At 41.6% G+C, this 23,060-nt stretch overlaps 1 protein-coding gene across 4 annotated transcripts in view; it reads right to left on the bottom strand.

Annotated features, from left to right (window-relative positions):
* Positions 1-23,060, bottom strand: part of LOC139281051 (meiosis regulator and mRNA stability factor 1) — a 64,458-nt gene that overhangs the window by 7,844 nt on the left and 33,554 nt on the right. For 3 of the 4 annotated variants that reach the window (XM_070900945.1, XM_070900946.1, XM_070900947.1), the window contains exons 16-24: positions 20,732-20,907; positions 13,117-13,337; positions 9,326-9,468; positions 8,197-8,330; positions 5,227-5,429; positions 2,745-2,972; positions 2,425-2,655; positions 847-1,059; positions 219-279 (exon numbers count right to left, since the gene is read on the bottom strand). In XM_070900945.1, coding sequence (XP_070757046.1) covers positions 219-279; positions 847-1,059; positions 2,425-2,655; positions 2,745-2,972; positions 5,227-5,429; positions 8,197-8,330; positions 9,326-9,468; positions 13,117-13,337; positions 20,732-20,907 — 1,610 coding nt within the window. The remainder of the gene's footprint in view (positions 1-218; positions 280-846; positions 1,060-2,424; positions 2,656-2,744; positions 2,973-5,226; positions 5,430-8,196; positions 8,331-9,325; positions 9,469-13,116; positions 13,338-20,731; positions 20,908-23,060) is intronic. The other variant, XM_070900948.1, reaches the window with a different exon arrangement.

The following is a 23,060-nucleotide window of genomic DNA, read 5'->3' as shown; positions in this document are numbered from 1 at the left end:
TTTTTTCTTCCTCTTTAACCAGAAAGTTTACACAAATCTTACTGGATCATCAAGTCATTGTTGCAGTTTTCCTTGCCGATGAGGTGGTTTGGGGCACAAGCATAAATCTTTTCAGTCAACATTTCTGTAATTGTCCCTTTAAACAACTGCTTGGTTAGCAAAAACGGCAAGAAAATGGCACTTAATCAAACTTTTGCTCAGTTTAAAATAAACTTTACCTTTCATATCATTTTTTAAAACAACTATGCGTTTGTGTCCATGTCCTTTTATCCAGATGACCTGTTTAAAATGGAAAATATTTTTAAAAATTAAGTTAAAACCCCACACATACCAAAAAAAAAAACAAGTTTATCTGAAAAGCTTTCCTTCAAATACTGGCTGACATTTAGTGACTTGGGACAATCCAACTTGTGCCAGTCAAACTTCTTGTGCTTCTGTTATTTCACATGGGGTCATTCTTACCCAGAATTAAAGTGACAGAATTTGCAACAGCAATCTGCTCAAAATTCTTTTAGTTCTCCAGTTTAAGATGAAACGTGTCGCCTGGGACAAAAAAATGGTCACGCATCACTATGCAAAGTTGAGTTTAAAACTGCGCAAAGTCACTTCACAGTGAGGAGGGTTTAGGGTTCATATTAGATTACATGCTAGTTGCATTATTGAATCATTGCAAGTGTGTTAAACAATCAGCATACTGAAATAACCAGCTGGCCCAAGCAGACTAACTGCTAGCTATAGAAATAACTGCGGGTTAAACAGCAAGACTACAGTACTACAGAAAAAGTCACACATTTTGGTATTGCAGTTTAAAAGTAGACAAACTTATACTTAATGAGCACACTTTACCTGTGGTATAGCAACAAGGAGATCCTCTATGCTTGCATAGCCATATATTTTAGGCTGTAGCACTTCACCGGTGTACTTGTGGTAAGTAGAGGGAAATTCGGTCAAAAAAATCTGCTGGTAGTGGTAGGTGTGCAGCAAGGCTCGCACATTCTTAGCAAACTGGTACACTTTGGTAAGTTTCACATATTCTTCTCCTGTGTCATTAGTGAATACCTGTCACAAATTGACCCATAAAAGGTAAAGTTTAATAAGCAGCATTCCTCTCCACCATCTAAATACTGATGCAAGTCACTGCAACATGTAATTAGGAAAACGCAAACTACCACAAAGTAGCAGAGACAGTGACAAAAACCATGAAGTTTAATCCCAAAGAAATGCTGTTATATCCTTGAGGCAGACTCCATGTTAAAATATACATTTTCCTTTTTAAATTCAACTGAGGATTTCCTAGGCCCTACAACACGAGTAGAAATTGATTGTTCTACAGAGTTGTAGTAAAAGATGGTTTATTTCACCACATATTACAATAGGACAGCATACCCCATGTAAAATTGCAATGTAGCTATTTAAACATTTGGAAGAAGAAATGGTTGGTTTTGAACATTCTCCTCAAAACAAGGCATAGTGCAAGCAACCCTGGCATTGCAATGGACAGGGGATTAACAGCACTTCTACGAGGATTTCCCAGTCTGGTGCCTACTTGACTGCATCACCATCACATAACAAACTTTGACCAGTGTGTAAGTGAAGATGTAATTAAATGTCTGGCACATCCTAACAGTTCAATGCTGGAAGAAGTTACAAGACCCCCCCCACCCACCCCACTATTGTTCTCTCATTGTGTAAGCTGAAAGAATATGGTTGAGGTGATGCATCTTTAAAACATAACCTTGGAAAGAAACAGAAGTCTTATTACTCATGTACTACTAGTACTCTCCCATGTGTCCTGTAGAGGAGGATTTGAGGGATGCATCACCCAATGCAGGGGCCTTCCTGTTCTGGGATGAGTTAAGTTTATATATTGTGGAGAAGAGGGATTCCTTCCAAAAATTCAATTTGTTGCATCAATATCTTGAGCACAGTTTGGAATAAATTCATGAGGCGATAATTGAAGGCAACAAATCAGGCAGTGTGCTGGGAGGAACCTATTGTCCTGGATATAAACTTCAGCATCCAGGAGCCTTAAAGGTGGGACTAAAGACCCAAATAGGCCTCAAATTTAAAAAAAACTGGTTGAATGGTTCAGTAACTAATACTTATATTAACAAAAACAACTTGCTAAGACTTGAGAAACAAACCTTCCCCATGTATCCTTCGGAACTGAAAAGATATGAAAACTAAAAGCAACAAAAATCAAAACAAGTAGAAACTTCTCTAGTGCAGGAAAGGACACAACTGCTCCTCAAAAAGAGCAGAAAGGTGTGCATCAGATCATGGTTATGCTACAGCAATAAAGTAAGTGAATTTCGGAAAATAGATAAGCATGCAGCAATTGGAGATTGAACATAGAATAAAAGCAGCTTTCGTACATTACCAGAAACAATTTTGTAACAATGCTAGTTATTAGAAAATTCATACCTCAACCAGGTAAGGCAAACTCTTCAACAGTTCTGCCAAAGACATGAAACCATATTCAGATGGGACAAGAGGATTTCCATAAGAATCATCAAAATGTTTTTTAAGTTCATCAATTGGGAGGAATGAGATACCATCCAGAGACATCAACAGCACAAGAAGTTGAGCAGTTAGAGTGCGAAGAGACTTCCTGTTTATCAGCTGGAGCTGCTTACCTGCTGGTGTGCTAGCAATCTTTTTTGGGGGAGAAAAGTTATACTTAATTAGAAGACGCTCAAATTAAACTCCCAATGGGGAAGTCAAAGTAATACAACACAACATACCTTTGCAACATGGCAGAGTTTCTGCATAAGCTCTGCAACAGAATTGACATCATAATCTTGGAGGCGCAGAGTATATCCGTAAGTATTGTTATACTCTGGAAGGAAATCTGATAGTATCATACAATTGTCCTTCTGTGACCGAAGCAATTTAACAAGCTGGGCTGTCAGTGCTTTAATTTGCTCATTTTCTGTTAAAACAAGGATTTTTTCCTCTCCACACTCCAGGACCTGTGGACAATATTATCATTTGCATCATAGTTCTTTAAATATTTCACAGAATTCACAAATACAGTGCGCTGTCTGAAAGAATAATCTCAGGCACCCAACTGCTCACATTAGTCTCTAAAGTGGCAAAACCAATGTTTTGTATACTACTACTAAAACATCACAACACAGTTCACAGGAGCCTAATAAAACAGAACTTGACACTCAGCCACATCAGGAGATATTAGGGCAGGTGACCAAAAGATAGGTTTTAAGAAGAGCCTTAAAGGAGGAGTGTGTGTCGAGAGAATTCCACAGCTCAAGGCCTTGGCAGCTGAAGGCATGGCCAGCAATGGTGGAACTATTAAAATTGAGATCGGCAACTGGCCAGAATTAGAGAAGAGCAGATATCTCATTTTATTGGGGCAGTTAAAGGTAAGGAAGCTCAAAGTGAAAATAGCTTCAGTGCCCCAGGTCCTTCCTCAGTTCATTGTCGGCTATGGTTTGCTGCTAGTACTTGGTATGAGATCGTGATTTGAAGACTTAACAGTTGTTAAGAGAGACATTCATGATGGGTGGCTGCTCTCGATTGGACTGAAGAGGAGAATGAGTATCAACAGCGCAAAGGCATACTTTGGAGGGAGCTGCAGGTGGGCAGCAGAGAATGGAGCAGCAGTGGAGAAGAACTTGCAGCAGCCATCCCCACCTAACAAGGTCTACAGACAGACGCTCAGCTTCTTTAACCTGATTGAGGAGCAGAGCAAACGAAGGCTTAATGTGACATCAGTAAATTGCAGACCTCTGCAGCCTCCAAGTGTGAAAAGACAACACCGCATTCAATTTCTTTTCTCTGGAGATGGTGAGGATGTCACAGTCAGCTACTCAGAAATGCATCAGGTCAAGCAGGTGGTGGTGGTGGTGGTACCACAACTACTTATACAGCATCTTTAACTTAGTAAAATGTCTCAAGACGCTTAAACAGGAGCACAAACAAAATTTGACCTCGGGCCACATAAGGAGATTAGGCCAGATGACCAAATGCTTGGTCAAAGAGGTAGGATTTAAGGAGCGTCTTAAAGCAGGAAAGAAAGGCAGTGAGTCAGGGAGGTTTAAGGAGTAAATTCCAGAGCTTGGGGCTTTGACACAGCCACCAACGGTTGAACGGTCGGGTGCTCAAGAGGGCAGAATTGGAAGAGCGCAAATATCTGAGGGTTATGGGGCTGGAAGAGAATACAGAGATAGGGAGGGGGCAAGGCCAGGGAGGAACTTGAAAACAAGGATAAGAATTTTCTTTAAGAGGCATTGCTTAACTGGGAGCCAATGTAGGTCAGCGAGCACAGGTGTGATGGGTGAAATGGACTTGGTGCAAGTTAGAACACAGGCAGCAGAGTTTTGAATGACTTCAAGATTATGGAAGGTAGTGTATGGGAGGCCGGCCAGGAGTGCGTTGGAAGAGTCAAGTTTAGAGGTAACAAAAGGCATGAAATGAGGATTGTAGCAGCCAATGAGCTGAGGCAGGGGCGAAGTCAGGCAATGTTCCAGAGGTGGAAATAGGTGATCTTAGTGATAGGTATTACAATGAGGACAAATGAAACAAACTGCTTGCTTTAAACACAGTATCAATAATAAAATCTTAGTTTTGTGTCCCATCTAAATCAACTGCATGTGGCTCTTGAACATAGTAAAATCCAAATGTAGCAAGATACGGGCTAATCTATTAACATCTAACTATACATTCAGAGATTTGTATACCATTTTTAAAAACATGAAAATATCACAGCAAATGTAGCCTCGTTACACTGTATATTGAATATGCATGTCAAATTCAAGAAAACTTCAAAGAGCTGGGATTGAGTCAAAGTGGAACGTTTAAGAGTTACATACACAACTCTTCCAAGAATGAATGTCACAATAAGGTTGATTTTTTGGGCCTGTACATTTTATTGGCTTGTCAAGACAAATTTGTACCAATTCTAATTAGTTTACAGCATTATATTTAGTCTCCTGTTGTTGCTAGGTATCATCTTCAGCTTAAATTTCAACACCACACCAACTTTTCAGGAATACTGCAATGATAGTGACGACTAATATTTTCTAATACTAGATGTACATAAATGACAAGCCAGGATGACTGAAAAGGAGCAGCCTCAATTTTAGTTTAATAACAATGAGAGAACATGCTTTGAGTTTTCAGAAACTTTTCAACTTTTGTTTGAATATCACCATATTCCTGTCTTGAAGTCAGTTGGCTGGCTCACATGCCCTTCCTTATACTCACCTGCAACACATCAGGTATAGATTCAAACAGTTCCATGAGTTTGTTAAATCCATAGTAAGTGAGTTTGCACTGGCGTCCAAAGTGGTGGTGGTATGTAGGTATAAATTTGCTAAAAGGCATACGGCAATGAGACTGATGTCGCAACAAGTCCACTACCTCTTTTGCAAACTGCTTTGTCCTCTCTATTTCCTCTGGAGTACGTTCTAAATTAAAATGCAGTACATTTTTTAAAAAATTGAACAGGGTTTGCAGCTTTCAAAAACATTCATAAAAAGTTACTCTATAATAATGCTAAATCCAACAGCATATTAATGTGAAACCATAAATGGTAGATATACAACCTGGAACAGTTCTAGAAACATTAGTAAACTAACTGGCATTATCCATGGTCAGTTGATGAATGCAAGTGTATTTTACATTTTTTTATTATGATACACATGATATTTTACCACGTGCAGAGACACAAATACATATGCAAGATGGTAAAATTGAATGGAATTTCAGAAACACACTCCTCAGCATCATCTACTGGCCTGAGCCTGCAACTACATTGTTATAGACAACTGTTTACATACAGGATATCCATTCCAAATTTTGATATGAGCAGCTTCAATGTTAAATGTATGGGTATGGTAGTTTCGTGGTTATGGTACTGGACGAGCAATCCAGAGGTTGCAATTTCAAATCCCACTCTGGCAAGTTTTGTGAAACTGAAAATGAACCAATCATTTGTGGGCACTGGAAAATGATCATGAAAGTTGCTGGATGGTCATAAAACCCAAACAAACAGTTCACAAATTTCCTTCGGAAAATGCAACCTCCCACCCTAACCCGGTCTGGTCTATATGAGGCTCTAGTCCCACACTATGGGCCCAAGTTTCCACATGATTTGTGCCTGATTTTTTTTAGGAGCAACTGGTGGAGAACGGACTATCTTAGAAATCGCAATTCTCCACATTTTTTTTTCTGCAGTTCTAGTCAGGTAGAACAGTTCCACTTTGGAACAGAATTTTTTCTTCAAAAGGGGCCACTGACGCCCGATTTCAAAGTTTCCACAGTGAAAACGTACTCCAAACTAACTTAGAATGGAGCAAGTGAAGATTTTTGTAGAACTGAAAAAAACCTGTTCCACACATTAAAAAAATCAGGCGCAGGTTACAAATTAGGCGCCCAGAACGAGGTGGGGGGGGGGGGGGGAAGGGAAGTCATTAAATTCTATAATAAATCCTTATTTATACTTATACAAATAAATCCAACCTGAATAAACATTTATAAGCAAAGAAAAGATTAAATAAACCATCTTCCTACCTGTGTGAAAGTGCTTCAGGCAGGCTTTTCGGGACCAAAGGCTGAACGGGCCGGCCCGAGACTTTGGGCAGGGCCCGTCCCCAGCACCAGATTTACAGGTAGGTGGCGTCGGGTCGGGGAGGTCGGGGGGGGGGGGAGGTCAGGTCGGGGAAGGGAGGTCAGGTCGGGGAAGGGGGAGGGTCAGGTCGGATCCAGTCCGGGGGCAGGAGTCGGGTCCAGTCCGGGGAGGGGGGGGGGGGCGGGGGCAGGAGCGCGGGTCGGGTCGGGTCCAGTCGGGAGGGGGGGGTGCAGAAGCGCGGCGCGGGAGCGGGCGGTCGGGAGCACGGGTCGGGTCCAGTCGGGGCGGGGAGCAGGAGCAGGAGTGCAGGTTGGGTCGGATCCAGTCCGGGGGGGGGGGGGGGAAGGAAGCAGGAGTGCGGGTCGGGTTGGAAGCGGAGCAGGAGCGCGGGTCGGGTTGGAAGCGGAGCGGGAGTCGGGGTGGGGGGGGCGGGAGCAGGAGTGCGGGTCGGGTCCAGTCCGGGGGGGGGGGGGGGGGGCAGGAGCTGGCCGTGGGAGGAGCCTTATTCATGCAGCCCCAGTGAGGCCATTCGGCCAGGGCTAGGGGCTGCGTGCTTCGGGTGCCTGGAGCTACTGCACTTGCGCGCCCACTGTAGCGCGCATGTGCAGAGGTCCCGGCACTGTTTTCAGCGCAGGGACCTGGCTCCGCCCCCTACAGCTCGTGCTGCGCTGCGCCGAGGGCTAGAGGACCTGCAGGGAGGTGGAGAATACGGAAGATTTTTTTAGGCGCACTTTGTGGCGCAAAAAACGGGCGTCCATGTTCGGGACTGCGCCGTTCTAGGCGTGTGTGGAAACTTGGGCCCTATATGTGGTTGACTCTTCATGGTTCAGGAGCAACTAGGCATGGTAATAAATCCCAAGGCCAAATACAAATCAGAACAGGAAGTGAGAGCATACACAAGGTACGTTATGCAGACTGGGACCTCATCAGGTGTTTAAAAAAAAAAAAGCTGTGGGGAGGGGGCGGGGGGGAATGTAGGAGAGTTAGCTTTTCCCTCATACAAAACAATTTTCATTATAGCTCAAAATCATCTTTCTCCCTTTTCTTGCCTCCCCTGCATCCAGAAGTATAGAAGCACAAGTACAGTACGACAATTTTATTTGCAGAGATGAGGGAAGAACTAAAAAAAAAGACAGAAAACATTGACAGAGAGGTGGAGTGAACACCCTACCCATGTTTCCACGCCTCTCTAGCCCAGGGATACCACCTCCCCCTGAAGACAACTGCGGCCTCCAAGCACAGCCTTTCAAAGGGATACAGTTAAGTTGGGAAGAACAACCATGTTGCATCATCTATTCTCCAAAATACTCTTCCACTGATCCTTATTTCACATTTCAGGAAAGTTAGCACTAATCTATCCACCCAGCATGCACCAAACAGTTTGAAGTCCATCTTCAAGGCTTACCCAACCATTGTAAGAAAATAAATCGCAGGAGGAACCAGAGACTTACCTCTATATGCATTTTACATACATTGCAAAGCTGTTGGTGCAGCTGATTTTTTTTTAAAATAGGAACTCAATCGTATTTAAATTCAAACCGCTCTAAATTATAAAGCCAAGCATAATGTTTACAGCAACATAGATCAGTTTTTGTTTAATTCACCTCGCTTTGGGATAGAAATCACAGTATCTTCATCTTGTCGTGAAACACAGATGGTAGTATCTGGTATTTCTGAAAGCAGGTCAGCAAGTTCACACACACCATAGTCCGTAACATCCCAGTCCTTCGAAAAACACCTAAAAGAATCAAAACGTGGAGAAAATCAAATGTAATAGTTTTGTAATATTTATAATATTTGAAGAATCATACAATATACATCATCATCATAGGTGGTCCCTCAAACGAGGATGACTTGCTTCCACATGAGTTCACAGAGGTTTCAATGAAGGACCCGATGTTTCAGTTCTGAACTCCAATTGAAGGGGTGGAAGATGCCTGTGCCTGGATTTTTTTTTTAATGTGTGGTGACCGTTGCACATCAGCCACCCCATGGGCTTGACAGAGCGAGGTCTTTATCCAGTGTCAAGGGTTAACCAGGACAATGGGAACCTGCTCTGCTGCATGACCTAGTGCGCACACATATCGCAGTGTGGGCTGGCCCATGCTGCTCCTGGGCCCTCGGCTCTTCTGGGCCCTGTACCTGTACAATATACAAGTGGTGTGGAATTCTCAATTGATCTACTGGTTTCTCTCAAATACCAAACAAGTGCTCCACACGTGCACCTCAGACCTAATAATGGTGCTTCTGGCATCACAACTGGGTGGGGCAGGCTTGATAAGTCCAGATAGTCTCTTCTATAGGTTCAGAACTGTCATGCTCTCCCTCTAAATATCCCATCCAACAAAGTCTAGGCTCACTGTCTATGGAAAACTGTCAATTGAACATAGTACAGGAGGATGCTGGTGCACCAACATCAGGAGAAAATTTACAGTATATTATGAGAGGGACTGACATTTTAGCTATCATTGCTAATCAATGACACATTTTACAATTAAAAAAATAATTTGTTGTGGACCTGAACTGCCTAGACTTGGCACACTCCCTCAGAGGGAAGCAGAATGGCGGAGAAGAATTAATTCATTATTGTGCAGTAGATGATTATCTGGTCAGGCTGGGGATGACAGAGGCTACTTGATGCTGACACTAGGTGCCAAAAAAGAAATTACCACAGTAAAATAACCAATGCCTAAATGACTAAACTAAATTGTGGTATTTTAAGATCACACTTACCAATGGTATGCTTGTCCAAATTCTCTTAAGACCACCTGTTTGCTGGCCTGAGATTTAAGAAGTTTAAGTAGATCTTGGGTAAAGCGCTTTACTTGAGCTCGATGAGTTAACACAAGTAGGCGTTTCGTGCCCAAGCCAAGGATCTATAATAAATCATAAGGAGAAATGATGGAGAGAGATTGCAGTGAAGTGGACAGACCAGAAAACGTGACTTTTTCGTTGACAAGTTATGGTCGGTACTATTCCAGGAATATACGTCACATCATATGGGTTTTCACAATATATTTTATTTATGCAGTTCCCAAAAGGGGTCTAATGATTAAACGGAAAGGAGCTTGAAATGTTCTCTCAGATTATGTGGTATGGCCTTGGAATCTTCAAATCACAAGTATTTTCTTCAAAACACATTTTCAAAATATAAACAATCCAATTATGTGTCCTCACCTTGCAATATAAAAACATTTTATAGAAACTGCAATGGTGAGATTTATTTCATCTGGTAGTATATTGGTTAATGTGTTTGTACAAAACTCATTGCAGTATTATTTTAACGCTGTTTAAGTCGGCTAACAGCTGCTTAACACGCAAGGCAGTTTTAAAAACAGGTTGGCCGGCGCAGTACCAGTGAAAGTTAAACCATAAAGATTAAAACCCTATTAAAACAATTATCTTTAGGTTGATCATTTTATTAGAAAATTTACCCAAGCTAAATATGATTATAGACTTGGCTTCCTCGTCTTCAAAATCATTTATTAGATCCTCAATTGCATTGCTTGTGGCAAATTCTTTGCACTGACACTTAGTTTGTTTGTTTAAAAAGTCTATTTCTCAGTTCCTCATTCTGCTGCTTAGATGTCTATCTGTCCCTTGATCTGCTTGATTTCCATCCAAGAGAGCATTTCTTGTTTGTGGCAGTCATTGCAGCAGGTCTTCCATCTGTCTTTTAAAGGCATTTTGATTATTTTTGTCTCTGTTAAGGACATCTTTGGACCATGTCATTGTCATATCCTTATTAGCCGGGAAATTGTGTTGGGGAAATTGATGGGATTGAAGGCCGATAAATCCCCAGGGCCTGATGGACTGCATCCCAGAGTACTTAAGGAGGTGGCCTTGGAAATAGCGGATGCGTTGACAGTCATTTTCCAACATTCCATTGACTCTGGATCAGTTCCTATGGAGTGGAGGGTAGCCAATGTAACCCCACTTTTTAAAAAAGGAGGGAGAGAGAAAACAGGGAATTATAGACCGGTCAGCCTGACATCGGTAGTGGGTAAAATGATGGAATCAATTATTAAGGATGTCATAGCAGTGCATTTGGAAAGAGGTGACATGATAGGTCCAAGTCAGCATGGATTTGTGAAAGGGAAATCATGCTTGACAAATCTTCTGGAATTTTTTGAGGATGTTTCCAGTAGAGTGGATAAGGGAGAACCAGTTGATGTGGTATATTTGGACTTTCAGAAGGCGTTCGACAAGGTCCCACACAAGAGATTGATGTGCAAAGTTAGAGCACATGGGATTGGGGGTAGTGTACTGACATGGATTGAGAACTGGTTGTCAGACAGGAAGCAAAGAGTAGGAGTAAATGGGTACGTTTCAGAATGGCAGGCAGTGACTAGTGGGGTACCGCAAGGTTCTGTGCTGGGGCCCCAGCTGTTTACACTGTACATTAATGATTTAGATGAGGGGATTAAATGTAGTATCTCCAAATTTGCGGATGACACGAAGTTGGGTGGCAGTGTGAGCTGCGAGGAGGATGCTGTGAGGCTGCAGAGCGACTTGGTTAGGTGAGTGGGCAGATGAAGTATAATGTGGATAAATGTGAGGTTATCCACTTTGGTGATAAAAACAGAGACAGACTATTATCTGAATGGTGACAGATTAGGAAAAGGGGAGGTGCAAAGAGATCTGGGTGTCATGGTACATCAGTCATTGAAGGTTGGCATGCAGGTGCAACAGGCGGTTAAGAAAGCAAATGGCATGTTGGCCTTCATAGCAAGGGGATTTGAGTACAGGGGCAGGGAGGTGTTGCTACAGTTGTACAGGGCATTGGTGAGGCCACACCTGGAGTATTGTGTACAGTTTTGGTCTCCTAACCTGAGGAAGGACATTCTTGCTATTGAGGGAGTGCAGCGAAGGTTCACCAGACTGATTCCCGGGTAGCGGGACTGACCCATCAAGAAAGACTGGATCAACTGGGCTTGTATTCACTGGAGTTCAGAAGAATGAGAGGGGACCTCATAGAAACATTTAAAATTCTGACGGGGTTAGACAGGTTAGATGCAGGAAGAATGTTCCCAATGTTGGGGAAGTCCAGAACCAGAGGTCACAGTCTAAGGATAAGGGGTAAGCCATTTAGGACCGAGATGCGGAGGAACTTCTTCACCCAGAGAGTGGTGAACCTGTGGAATTCTCTACCACAGAAGGTTGTTGAGGCCAATTCACTAAATATATTCAAAAAGGAGTTAGATGAGGTCCTTACTACTAGGGGGATCAAGGGGTATGGCGAGAAAGCAGGAATGGGGTACTGAAGTTGAATGTTCAGCCATGAACTCATTGAATGGCGGTGCAGGCTAGAAGGGCCGAATGGCCTACTCCTGCACCTATTTTCTATGTTTCTATGTTTCCATTTTTGCATATCAGAGATATTCTGTTGCATTTTCTTTTTTTTATATAATTGATCTTTGTCTGCATTATTTTCACTAACTCTCTCTATCTGATGTTTTGTGTGGATTTGTGTGTGTCTTTTGATCAAGTTACATATCCTGGCCTGTGTGTCCTAGTTGGTGACTGTGTCCCACATCTCCCTAGTCAGTTTTTGGAACAATTTGGTTCTCTGGTACGGACTTCTCTCGTTCCCCTCCCCGAATTAACTTCACCCGGTTTTGAATTTGAATATCTTAACTATAAATTCTAGGTGTTACCAGAATCAGCTTAATAACTATGTCCTAGGATGGGTCAGGCTGTAAAAGGATGCCAACAGGAAGGAAGGTCTGGAGGTGGAGGATGGGACAGAAAAAAAAATTTAATGGCTGTCACGGCCAGGAAAATAAAGAGCGTGTCCTGTGGCAGGCAGGAACAGGGTTGTGCAAAGGTCAGTGAAAAGAAAGTACAGGGAAAAGCACAAGGGCAGGCAGAGCAGAAAAAGGTCACTAAGACACCAAGGATAGCAGAAATAAAGGTCGTGAAAAGCTGATACAGCCTGTAGGAATGAAGTTGTCAGGGCGCCAGAACAAGACAAGAGCTCCATCACGACAAAGACTGCAATAGTTCCAAGGAAAATGCCAACCACCGCCTCTTCAGGGTAGGCAGAGATCGACAATAAATAAGGCCTTACCAGCACCATCCACATCCTAAGACGGTGACACAGGAAGTAAGGGTAATGTGAACAGGATGTGCAGCCAAACTTAATCCAAGTTCACCATCATCCCAATGATCGGCATAAACCAGTTAGACTCCCTTCCAAACATAAAAGCGGTCAAATATTTGTCCAAAATGTAATTTTGGATATTTGTAATTTTTTTCCACCTTCCCCAAATTAAGATTTAAAAGCACAAATTACAAAATGCAACTTTGCCTGTACATCTTAAGACTCAAGTTCTTTGCCATTGAGAATTGGGAATGCATTTCTGTTGAGGAGTAATGTACATTTTTAATGGTTAAAGACAAATCATTGCATTCATTAAAACATTAATAATCTAGTAGGCATTTTACAAAACTGTACCGACCGGTAGTAAAAGCCTAGTACTGTTGTTCATGGATAAAACTTATTTTCTTTCCACAAATCTCACCTGCAGAACATGAGGCACTGCTTCCAGCAGCTCCATTAGTTTCGAATAGCCATAGTCTGAAACTCTGCACTGCTTCCCAAAATGGTGATGGTAGGTTGGTATAAATTTGTGCTGAGATATGAAGCAGTGAGTCTGGTTCTTCAGAAGGTCGATTACTTCTCTACTAAATTGAATAAGCTGAGGATTTCCTACAGGACTCTTACAGCGTAGCAACCAGGGATCTATACAATAGAATACAGGTGAACACTGATTTAGCACTTTAGGTTAATTAGCAGGAAATAGTACTGTAATCAAATCATTACTCGTTTTGATGAACTTCTCCACAGTAATATTTCAATACTTGGGCTATATATTCTAGGCTTTACCAGAATCAGCTCAATCATTTTCATTATGAAACTAGTAGCAGCATTTTACTAATCCATACTTGGTCAACATGCAAATATATTAATTTCTATGCAAGATGTTTGACATTTTATATAGAATTTTTCCTCTTCAAGGAGGGAATAAACTGGAGAAGTGTGTTAAAATATTATACAACTTTTTTAAAAAAGGTGCGGTACAGCTTCAGCATGATGGTCTTAAAGCCTGATTTTGAAACATAATTGAACATTCAGTTTGCTTTGATGATTGCTGCTTTGTAATGACAAGATAAGGAAACAAATTATAATGACTTAATTGTACTATAAAAGGTTTCACACTTTAAATATAATATGCTGGAAGTCAGGAACAAGGCAATATTTGTTATAGTAATCCAACGTTGGTGTGCCAAATGCAGTAGCTTTTACTGGGAAGGTGATAACCATAATTATTCACAAGAGATAAAATTTGTTCCAAGGTGGACAAGCATCACTGTTCTTTTCTCCACTTTACCTCTCAAAAACCAGACCTGAATGTAAGTGAGCGAAAATGTTAAAAGTCAAAGAATAAGTAGACGGCAATCGAGCAGGGTAGCACTGGGGGAAATGAAAACCAGAGCGTGCCAGGAAGGGACAGAATGTATAAACATTAACGTGAATCAGAAAGTGGGGTCAAAGTAGGAAAAAAAAAAAATGGGGAAAAAAATTTAAAAGCTCTTTATCTGAATGCACGCAACATTCGTAACAAAATAGATGGGTATGATCTGATAGCCATTTTAGAGATGTGGTTGCAAGGTGGCCAGGACTGGGAACTAAATATTCAGCAGTATTTGACAATTTGGAAGGACAAACAGAAAGGAAAATGAGGTCAGGTAGCACTAACAGGATGAGATCAATGCATTGGTGAGAAACTATATTGGCTCAGAAGATCAAGATGTTGAATCAGTTTGAGTGGAGATAAGGAATAATAAGGGGGAAAAAGTCACTGGTGGGCGTTGTCTATAGGCCCCCTAATAGTAGCTACACTGTTGGACGGAGTATAAATCAAGAAATAATGGAGGCGTGTAAAAAAAAAAAGGAACGGCAATAATCATGGGTGATTTTAACCTTCATATTGATTGGACAAAGCAAACTGGCCTGGGTAGCCTTGAGGAAGAGTTCATAAGAGTGTATCCGGGATAGTTTCCCGGAACAGTATGTTGCGGAACCAACCAGGGAGCAGGCTATCTTAGATCTGGTGCTGTGTAATGAGACAGGATTAATAAATGATCTCCTTGTAAAGATCCTCTAGGAATAAGTGACCATAGCATAGTTGAATTTCAAATTCAGTTGGAAGATGATAAAGTTGGATTTCAAACCAGTGTCCTAAGCTTAAATAAAGGAGACTACAAAGGTATGAAGGCAGAGTTGGCTAAAGTAGACTTGGAAAATAGATTGAAGTATGGGATGGTTGATGAGCAGTGGCAGACATTTAAAAGGAGATATTTCATAACTCGCAAAAATATATCCCAATAAGGAAAGACTGAGAAGGGATAACCATCCGTGGCTAACTAAGGAAATAAGGGATGGTATCAAATTGAAAACAAGGGTACACAGTGTGGCCGAGACTAGTGGGAGGCTAGAGGATTGGGAAACTTTTAAAAGCCAGCAAAGAACGACTTAAAAAAAAACATTTTTTTTTAAAAAAGAGGGAAGATAGATAATGAAAGTAAACTAGCATGAAATATAAAAACAGATAGGAAGAGTTTCTACAGGTACATAAAAAGAAAGAGTGGCTAAAGTAAATGTTGGTCCCCTAGAGGATGAGACTGAGGAATTAATAACAGAGAACAGGGAAATGGCAGAGACTTTGAACAAATATTTTGTATCGGTCTTCACGGTAGAAGACACTAAAAACATCCCAATAGTGGATAATCAAGGGGCTATATGGAGGGAGGGAGGGAGGGAGGAACTAAATACAATCACCAAGTAGTACTCGGTAAAATAATGGGACTAAAGGCGGACAAGTACGCTGGACCTGATGGCTTTCAATCTTCGGTCTTAAAAGAAGTGGCTGCAGAGATAATGGATGCATTGGTTGTAATCCACCAAAATTCCCTGGATTCTGAGGCGGTCCCAGCGGATTGGAAAACCGCAACTGTAATGCCCCTATTTAAAAAAAGGAGGCAGACAGAAAGCAGGAAACTGTAGACCAGTTAGCCTAACATCTGTTGTTGAGAAAATGCTGGAGTCCGTTATTAAAGAAACAGTAGTGGGACATTTGGAAAAGCGTAATTCAGAGTCAGCATGGTTTTATGAAAGGGAAATCATGTTTGACAAATTTGCTAGAGTTCTATGAGGATGTAACGAGCAGGGTGGATAGGGGGAGCCAGCGGATGTTGTGTATTTGGATTTCCAGAAGGCATCCGATAAGGTGCCACATAAAAGGTTACTGTACAAGATAAAAGTTCACGGGGTTGGTGGTGTAATATATTAGCATGGAGAGGGGATTGGCGAACTTACAGAAAACAGGGTGTCGGGATAAATGGGTCATTTTCCTGTTGGCAAACAGTAACTAGTGGGGTACCGCAGGGATCGGTGCTGAGTCCTCAACTATTTAAAATCAATATTACATGACTTGGATGAAGGGACTGAATGTAATGTAGTCAAGTTTGCTGATGATACAAAGATGGGTGGGAAAACAAATTGTGAAGACACAAAATCTCCACAGGGATATAGACAGGCTAAGTGAGTGGGCAAGAATTTGACAGATGTAGAGTATAATGTGGGAAAATATGTGAGGTTATCCACTTTGGCAGAACAAAATAGAAAAGCAAATTATAATTTAAATGGAGAAAAATTGCAAAGTGCTGCAGTACAGAGACACCTGGGGGCCCTTGTGCATGAAACACAGTTAGTATGCAGGTACAGCAAGTGATCAGGAATGCAAATGGAATGTTGACCTTTATTGCAAGGAGATGGAGTATAAAAGCAGAGAACTCCTGCAACAACTGCACAGGGTATTGGTGAGGCCACACCTGGAGTACTGCGTACAGTTTTGGTCTCCGTATTTAAGGAAGCATACACTTGCATTGGAGGCTGTTCAGAGAAGTTTCACTAGGTTAATTCCAGAGATGAGGGGGGTTGACTTATGAAGATAGGTCGAGTAGGTTGGGCCTATACACATTGGAGTTAAGAATGAGGGATGATCTTATCAAAACATAAGAGCTAAGGAGGGGGCTCGACAAGGTGGCTGCAGAGAGGATATTTCCACTCAAAGGGGAAACTAAAACTAGGGGACCTAGTCTTAGAATAAGGGGCCGCCCATTTAAAACTGAGACGAGGAGGAATTTCTTCTCTCAGAGGTTGGTTAATCAGGGGAATTCTCTGCCCCAGTAAGCTGTGGAGGCTGGGTCATTGAATATATTTAAGGCGGGGATAGACAGATTTTTGAGCACTAAGGGAATGAAGGGTTATGAGTGGGCAGGGAAGTGGAGCAGAGTCCATAATCAGATCAGCCATGATCTTATTAAATGGCAGAGCTGGCTCGAGGGGCCAATGGCCTACTCCTGCTCCTATTTCTTATGTTTGTTTCATTGTGGTTATGCCACATGCTACCAGTGTGTTTTAAAAAAAAAAAGTAAACATCCATTAGCATAAGAATTGGGGCAGGAATAGGCCATTTGGCCCCTCAAGTCTGCTCCATCATTCAATAAGATCATGGCTGATCTTCAACTCCACTTTCCTGAAATATCCCCATAATATCCAATTAGTTTATTTCCGATTCAATTCTGTCAGCTAACTATACTTATCTTCCATTATAAATTACTATGTCCGCATTTATAATGAAAACTTGCCATGTTGCAATTGCACTCATCATGGGATATTGCAGTGCCACCACTGGCAGAGGGGTGCAATTACAATGAAACAAGTTTGCATAGCCAGTTTCTGTTATAAACGTGGGGCATGGAAATTTATATTGGAAACAAAGATAAAATGCATGACTAAGATGGGGAATGAATTACGTCTGTTCACCTTCTTCCAGCTAGCTCCATGCTCTAATCCAGTTTTACCTAAAAGACTACTTTTGGTTTTGACTTCCTGTGTGCAATGCACAGCAGACTGACTAGCCTTTAAAAAATTTGATAAGGTTAACATAGAAAATAGGTGCAGTAGGAGGCCATTTCGGCCCTTGGAGCCTGCACCACTATTCAATATCATGGCTGATCATGCAACTTCAGTACCCCATTCCCGCTTTTCTCTCCATACCCCTTGATCCCTTTAGCCGCAAGGGGCACATCTAACTCCCTTTTGAATATATCTAATGAATTGGCCTCAACAACTTTGTGGTAGAAAATTCCACAGGTTTACAATTCTTAGTGAAGAAGTTTCTCCTCATCTCGGTCCGAAATGACTTAACCTTATCCTTAGACTGTGACCCCTGGTTCCGGACTTCCCCAACATCGGGAACATTCTTCCTGCATCTAACCTGTCCAGTCAGAATTTTATGTTTCTATGAGATCCCCTCTCATTCTTCTAAATTCTAGTGAATATAAGCTTAGTCGATCCAGTCTTTCTTCATATGTCAGTCCTGCCATCCCGGGAATCAGTCTGGTGAACCTTCATTGCACTCCCTCAATAGTATGAATGTCCTTCCTCAGATTAAGAGACCAAAACTGTACACAATATTCAAGGTGTGACTTCACCAAGGCCCTGTACAACTGTAGTAAGACCTCCCTGCTCCTATACTCAAATCCTCTTGCTATGAAGGCCAACATGCCATTTGCCTTCAACGCCTGCTGTACCTGCATGCCAACTTTCAATGACTGATATACCATGACACCCAGGTCTCGTTGCACCTCCCCTTTTCTGAATCTTGTCACCATTCAGATAATATTCTGCCTTCCTGCTTTTGGCCACCAAAGTGGATAACCTCATTTATCTACATTATACTGCATTTGCCCACTCTTCTAACCTGTCCAAGTCACCCTGCAGCCTCTTGGCATCCTCCTCACAGCTCACACTGCCACTCAGCTTAGTGTCATCTGCAAACTTGGATATATTACATTCAATTCCTCGTCTAAATCATTGTATATTGTAACTAGCTGGGGTCCCAGCACTGAACCTTGGCGGTACCCCACTAGTCACTGCCTGCCTGAAAATGACCCGTTTATTCCTACTCTTTGCTTCCTGTCTGCCAACCAGTTCTCTATCCACGTTAATACATTACCCCCAATACCATGTGCTCTAATTTTGCACACTAATCTCGTGTGGAACCTTGTCAAAAGCCTTTTGAAAGTGCAAATACACCACCAACTGGTTCTCCCATATCCACTCTACTAGTTACATGCTCAAAAAAATTCTAGAAGATTTGTCAAGCATGATTTCCCTTTCACAAATCCATGCTGACTTGGACCGATCCTGGTCACTGCTTTCCAAATGCGCTATTATATCTTTAATAACTGATTCCAACATTTTCCCCACTACCGATGTCAGGCTAACCGGTCTACAATTGTGTTTTCTCTCTCCCTCTTTTTAAAAAAAAAAAGTGGGGTTACATTAGCTATCCTCCAATCCATAGGAACTGATCCAGAGTCTATAGAATGTTGGAAAATGACCACCAATGCAGCCACTATTTCCAGGGCCACTTCCTTAAGCTCTCTGGGATGCAGACTATCAGCCTTCAATCCCATCAATTTCCTGACTAATAAGGATTTCCTTCAGTTCCTCCTTCTCGCTAGACCCTCAGTCCCCTAGTTTTTCTGGAAGGTTATGTGTGTCTTCCTTAGTGAAGACAGAACCAAAGTATTTGTTCAATTGGTCTGCCATTTCTTTGTTCCCCATTATAAATTCATCTGTTTCTGACTGCAAGTTATCGACATTTGTCTTCACTTCACATATCTATGGAAGCTTTTGCAGTCAGTTTTTATGTTCCCTGCAAGCTTACTCTCATACTCTATTTTCCCTCTCCTAATTAAACCCACTGTCCTCCTCTGCTGAATTCTAAATTTCTCCCAGTCCTCAGGTTTGCTGCTTTTTCTGGCCAATTTATATGCCTCTTCCTTGGATTTAACACTATCCCTAATTTCCCTTGTTAGCCACGGTTGAGCCACCTTCCCAGTTTTATTTTTACGCCAGACAGGGATGTACAATTATTGAAATTCATTCATGTAATCTTTAAATGTCTGCCATTGCCTAACCACAGTCAACCCTTTTAGTATCATTCACCGGTCTATCCTAGCCAATTCACATCTCATACCATCGAAGTTATCTTTAAGTTCAGGACTCTTGTTTCTGAATTAACTGCATCACTCTCCACCCTAATGAAGAATTCTACCATAGTATGGTCACTCTTCCCCAAGGGACCTCACACAAAATTGCTAATTAATCCTCTCTCGTTGCACAACACCCAGTCTAAGATGGCCAGCTCTAGTTGGTTCCTCGACATGTTGGTCTAGAAAACCAACCCTTATACACTCCAGGAAATCCTCCTCCAACGTATTGCTACCAGTTTGGTTAGCCCAATGTATAGGCAGATTAAAATTACCCATGATAACTGCTGTACCTTTATCGCACGCAAGCCTAATTTCCTGTTTGATGCCATTCCCAACCCCACTACTACTGTTTGGTGGTCTGTACACAACTCCCACTAGTGTTTTCTGCCCTTTGGTGTTCCGCAGCTCTACCCATAGAGTCCACATCATCCAAGCTAATGTCCTTCCTTACATTTCTTACTATGTCCCACCTCCTTTTCCTTTCGGTCTATTCTTCCTGAATACTGAATACCCCTAGATGTTGAGTTCCTTGGTCACCCTGGAGCCTTGTCTCCATAATCCCAATTACATCATACCCATTAACAGCTATCTATGCAGTTAATTCATCCACCTTATTACGAATGCTCCTCGCATTGAGACACAGAGCCTTCAGGCTTGTTTTTTTTTTTAAAAAAACAAGCTGTCCTTTTAGAATTATATTGTAATGTGGCCCTTTTTGATTTTTGCCTTTGATTTCTCTGGCCTCCACCTTTTCCTCATCTCCTTTCTAGCTTTTGTTTCTGCCCCCATGTTACTTCACTCTGTCCCACAGATTTTACTTCGACACTACAAGACAATTATAATGTATTAAAACGGTTGCACAGCTTCTGGAAGTATTTACTTGACTGAAAATTACAACTTTATTTCAAATAAATCAGAATAACCATATCAATTATGTTCACACTTTGATAGATTAATCCAGGCATTTCTCATTTTTTGCTTTAAATGGAGAATGTGTCAGCTTACCAGCATTAGGAGGTGGTGGCTTGTTATGCACCCATTTTACAACTTTAATGCCATTCTGCGCAGTAACAATGTTAACACCAGGGACACAGGTTATGAGGTGCTCCAAAGGAACACCACCTTCCCCCTCCTCCACTGTCCTCAGAATGGTGAACTCTGCAGCGTAACAGTCCAGAAAGCTACAGAAAAGTAGTGTCAGAATTTTTTTTTTTTTAAATGAGAAAAAAAAAATCAATGAAAATAGTATTTCTATATGGTAATAAGGATGCAATCACAAGAAAAATCAAATACACATTAATGAATAAAGCCCTACCTACTTGTATACAGCAAGGAGGTATAAAAAGCTCATGTGAATATTGGAACCCAGCCCAGACCAAAATGGTACCGTTATCATAATGAGTTCATTTGCATTTACACAATGAAAATTACCCTACAAGAGGTAGGGATCCTCTAACGTAAATCATGGCCAATGTGGCCTCCTGGACTAGTTTTGATCACCTAAGAGAGGAGTTTTCCATTCTTTTGAACCAAGTGGCCTGGGTTTGCACCTCTCCGAGATTACATAGCTGTCGCCAAATGGGGCGTGTATGTATTGTGATGTACAAGGCATTGCAACTGCGTGGGAATGGCTGAATAGACCAGCAAGTTTTTTTCTGCCTGTCATTTTAGATATTCGTAATTCAATTCTCCCCAGCCCGAGCAGCTCACCATGTAACAGAGTTCGGGAATCGGTGATGGGAGGTCAACGACAAAAACCACCACCGAGCTGGATTAGCAGAAATGTATTTACGTAGAAGGCTGGTGGAGCATGGAATGCTTTGCCACAGGGAATGGTTAAAGAAGAAACCACTATCTTTTAAGGAAAAAATTAGATAAACATTTGAAGCAAAGGGAGATAAAAGGCTACGGGGGGGGGATCTGGGGTAGTGGAGTGAGTCTTGGACTGCTCTAGCAAAGAGCAAAAACATACACGATGGGCCAAGTGGTCTCGAGCTAGAAACTGCTATGGTTGTATGAAAGGTACAGTTTAGGACATTCAGTTTAGGGAAGAACCTTGATGAGTCGGTGTTTAAACTTTTTGCTGAATGGGATGGCTGTGGAAGAAATTCAGCAAGCTTCCAGTTTCTGAAAAAGTGATCGTGATTTCCCAACTGAAATAAAATATATGTGCATGACGACATGACTGGGCTGGGTAACAATGCCTAATTATGTTGGCATCCTGGTGGCATTAAGTATTTTCTTGTCCACTTTCTGTACAGGAACAGTAGTTTACATCATTCAGCACATGTTCAATTTGATTTAACTCAAGAGAACTGCTGACACTACTGGTCAGTCAGGGAGCTGCAGCAGAAAGTTTAAACATCGATTCATCAAGGTTCAAGCAATGACAGCTCAAAAATACATTTATTAGAGGAGTAAGAATTAAGGCAAAGAATTGCCGGCAGCTTTTTAAATAATTAACTGAGCAAGTTTGAACATGTTTGAGTTTCAGATCATTAAGATATTGATTATTGTGATTGCCTGCTGTGCCATTTTGTCAATGCTAGGGTTTCAAACAATTTAAAATGGAATGCACTCTGCACAAACATTACTCCCATATCCCATTAAGAATTGTAATTAAAAGTTAGATACATCTTATTACTTTCACAAAAAAAACTGCAAAAGCTGGAAATCTGTATAGATGCAAAATGTTAACTTGTCTTTTCTCTTTACAGATGTGGATTGACCTGTATATTTCCAGCATTTTTTTTTTTTTTTTTTTTAATTTCAGCTTCTCTAATTTAGTAGCTTCATAACTCAGTCCTTTAATTATTCAAACTTTAGGTTTCGCCTGGGAGTCTTCTGGATTGGGGCATGATTCTCCTGGGTGCTGCAGCTAGCAATCGGCAAAACTTTGTGCTTTAAATTTCCCACCGCAGCAGTCCTACCCCCTCGCTCCATGATATCATGGGCTGCCGTCCGCTACGAGGGGCCCAATCTTTGTGGTAAATGCAACAATGTTCCCAGACTAGTCAACCTACAGGAATGCCTCCAACCGAGAAAGGTGGGATTTTACTAGCTCACATCAAATAGCCTTTTCAGTGCATTTCTGCAACTGAATAGAGGATTAAATTGACAATCATATAATGAATAAATACAAAATTAAGCTTTTGAAATTGTGGCAATAAAGCCAACATAAAGTAGGTTTTCACTTGAATAGTTTCTGTATTGTAGCATGACTTTGTACAGTGGTCTAACAGACGAGTGCGATTAGAGTACAGGGCCAATAGCGTTCTGAAGAGTTTAGGCACATCACAAGGCAGACATTGGAAACACTCTTTTCTCCCCAGTC

Source organism: Pristiophorus japonicus, chromosome 15, assembly GCF_044704955.1.
Source record: "Pristiophorus japonicus isolate sPriJap1 chromosome 15, sPriJap1.hap1, whole genome shotgun sequence".
In the NCBI taxonomy this organism is placed as follows: domain Eukaryota; kingdom Metazoa; phylum Chordata; class Chondrichthyes; family Pristiophoridae; genus Pristiophorus; species Pristiophorus japonicus.
The sequence above is the reverse complement of the archived record's forward strand: the minus strand, read 5'-3'. Positions and strand labels throughout refer to the sequence as shown.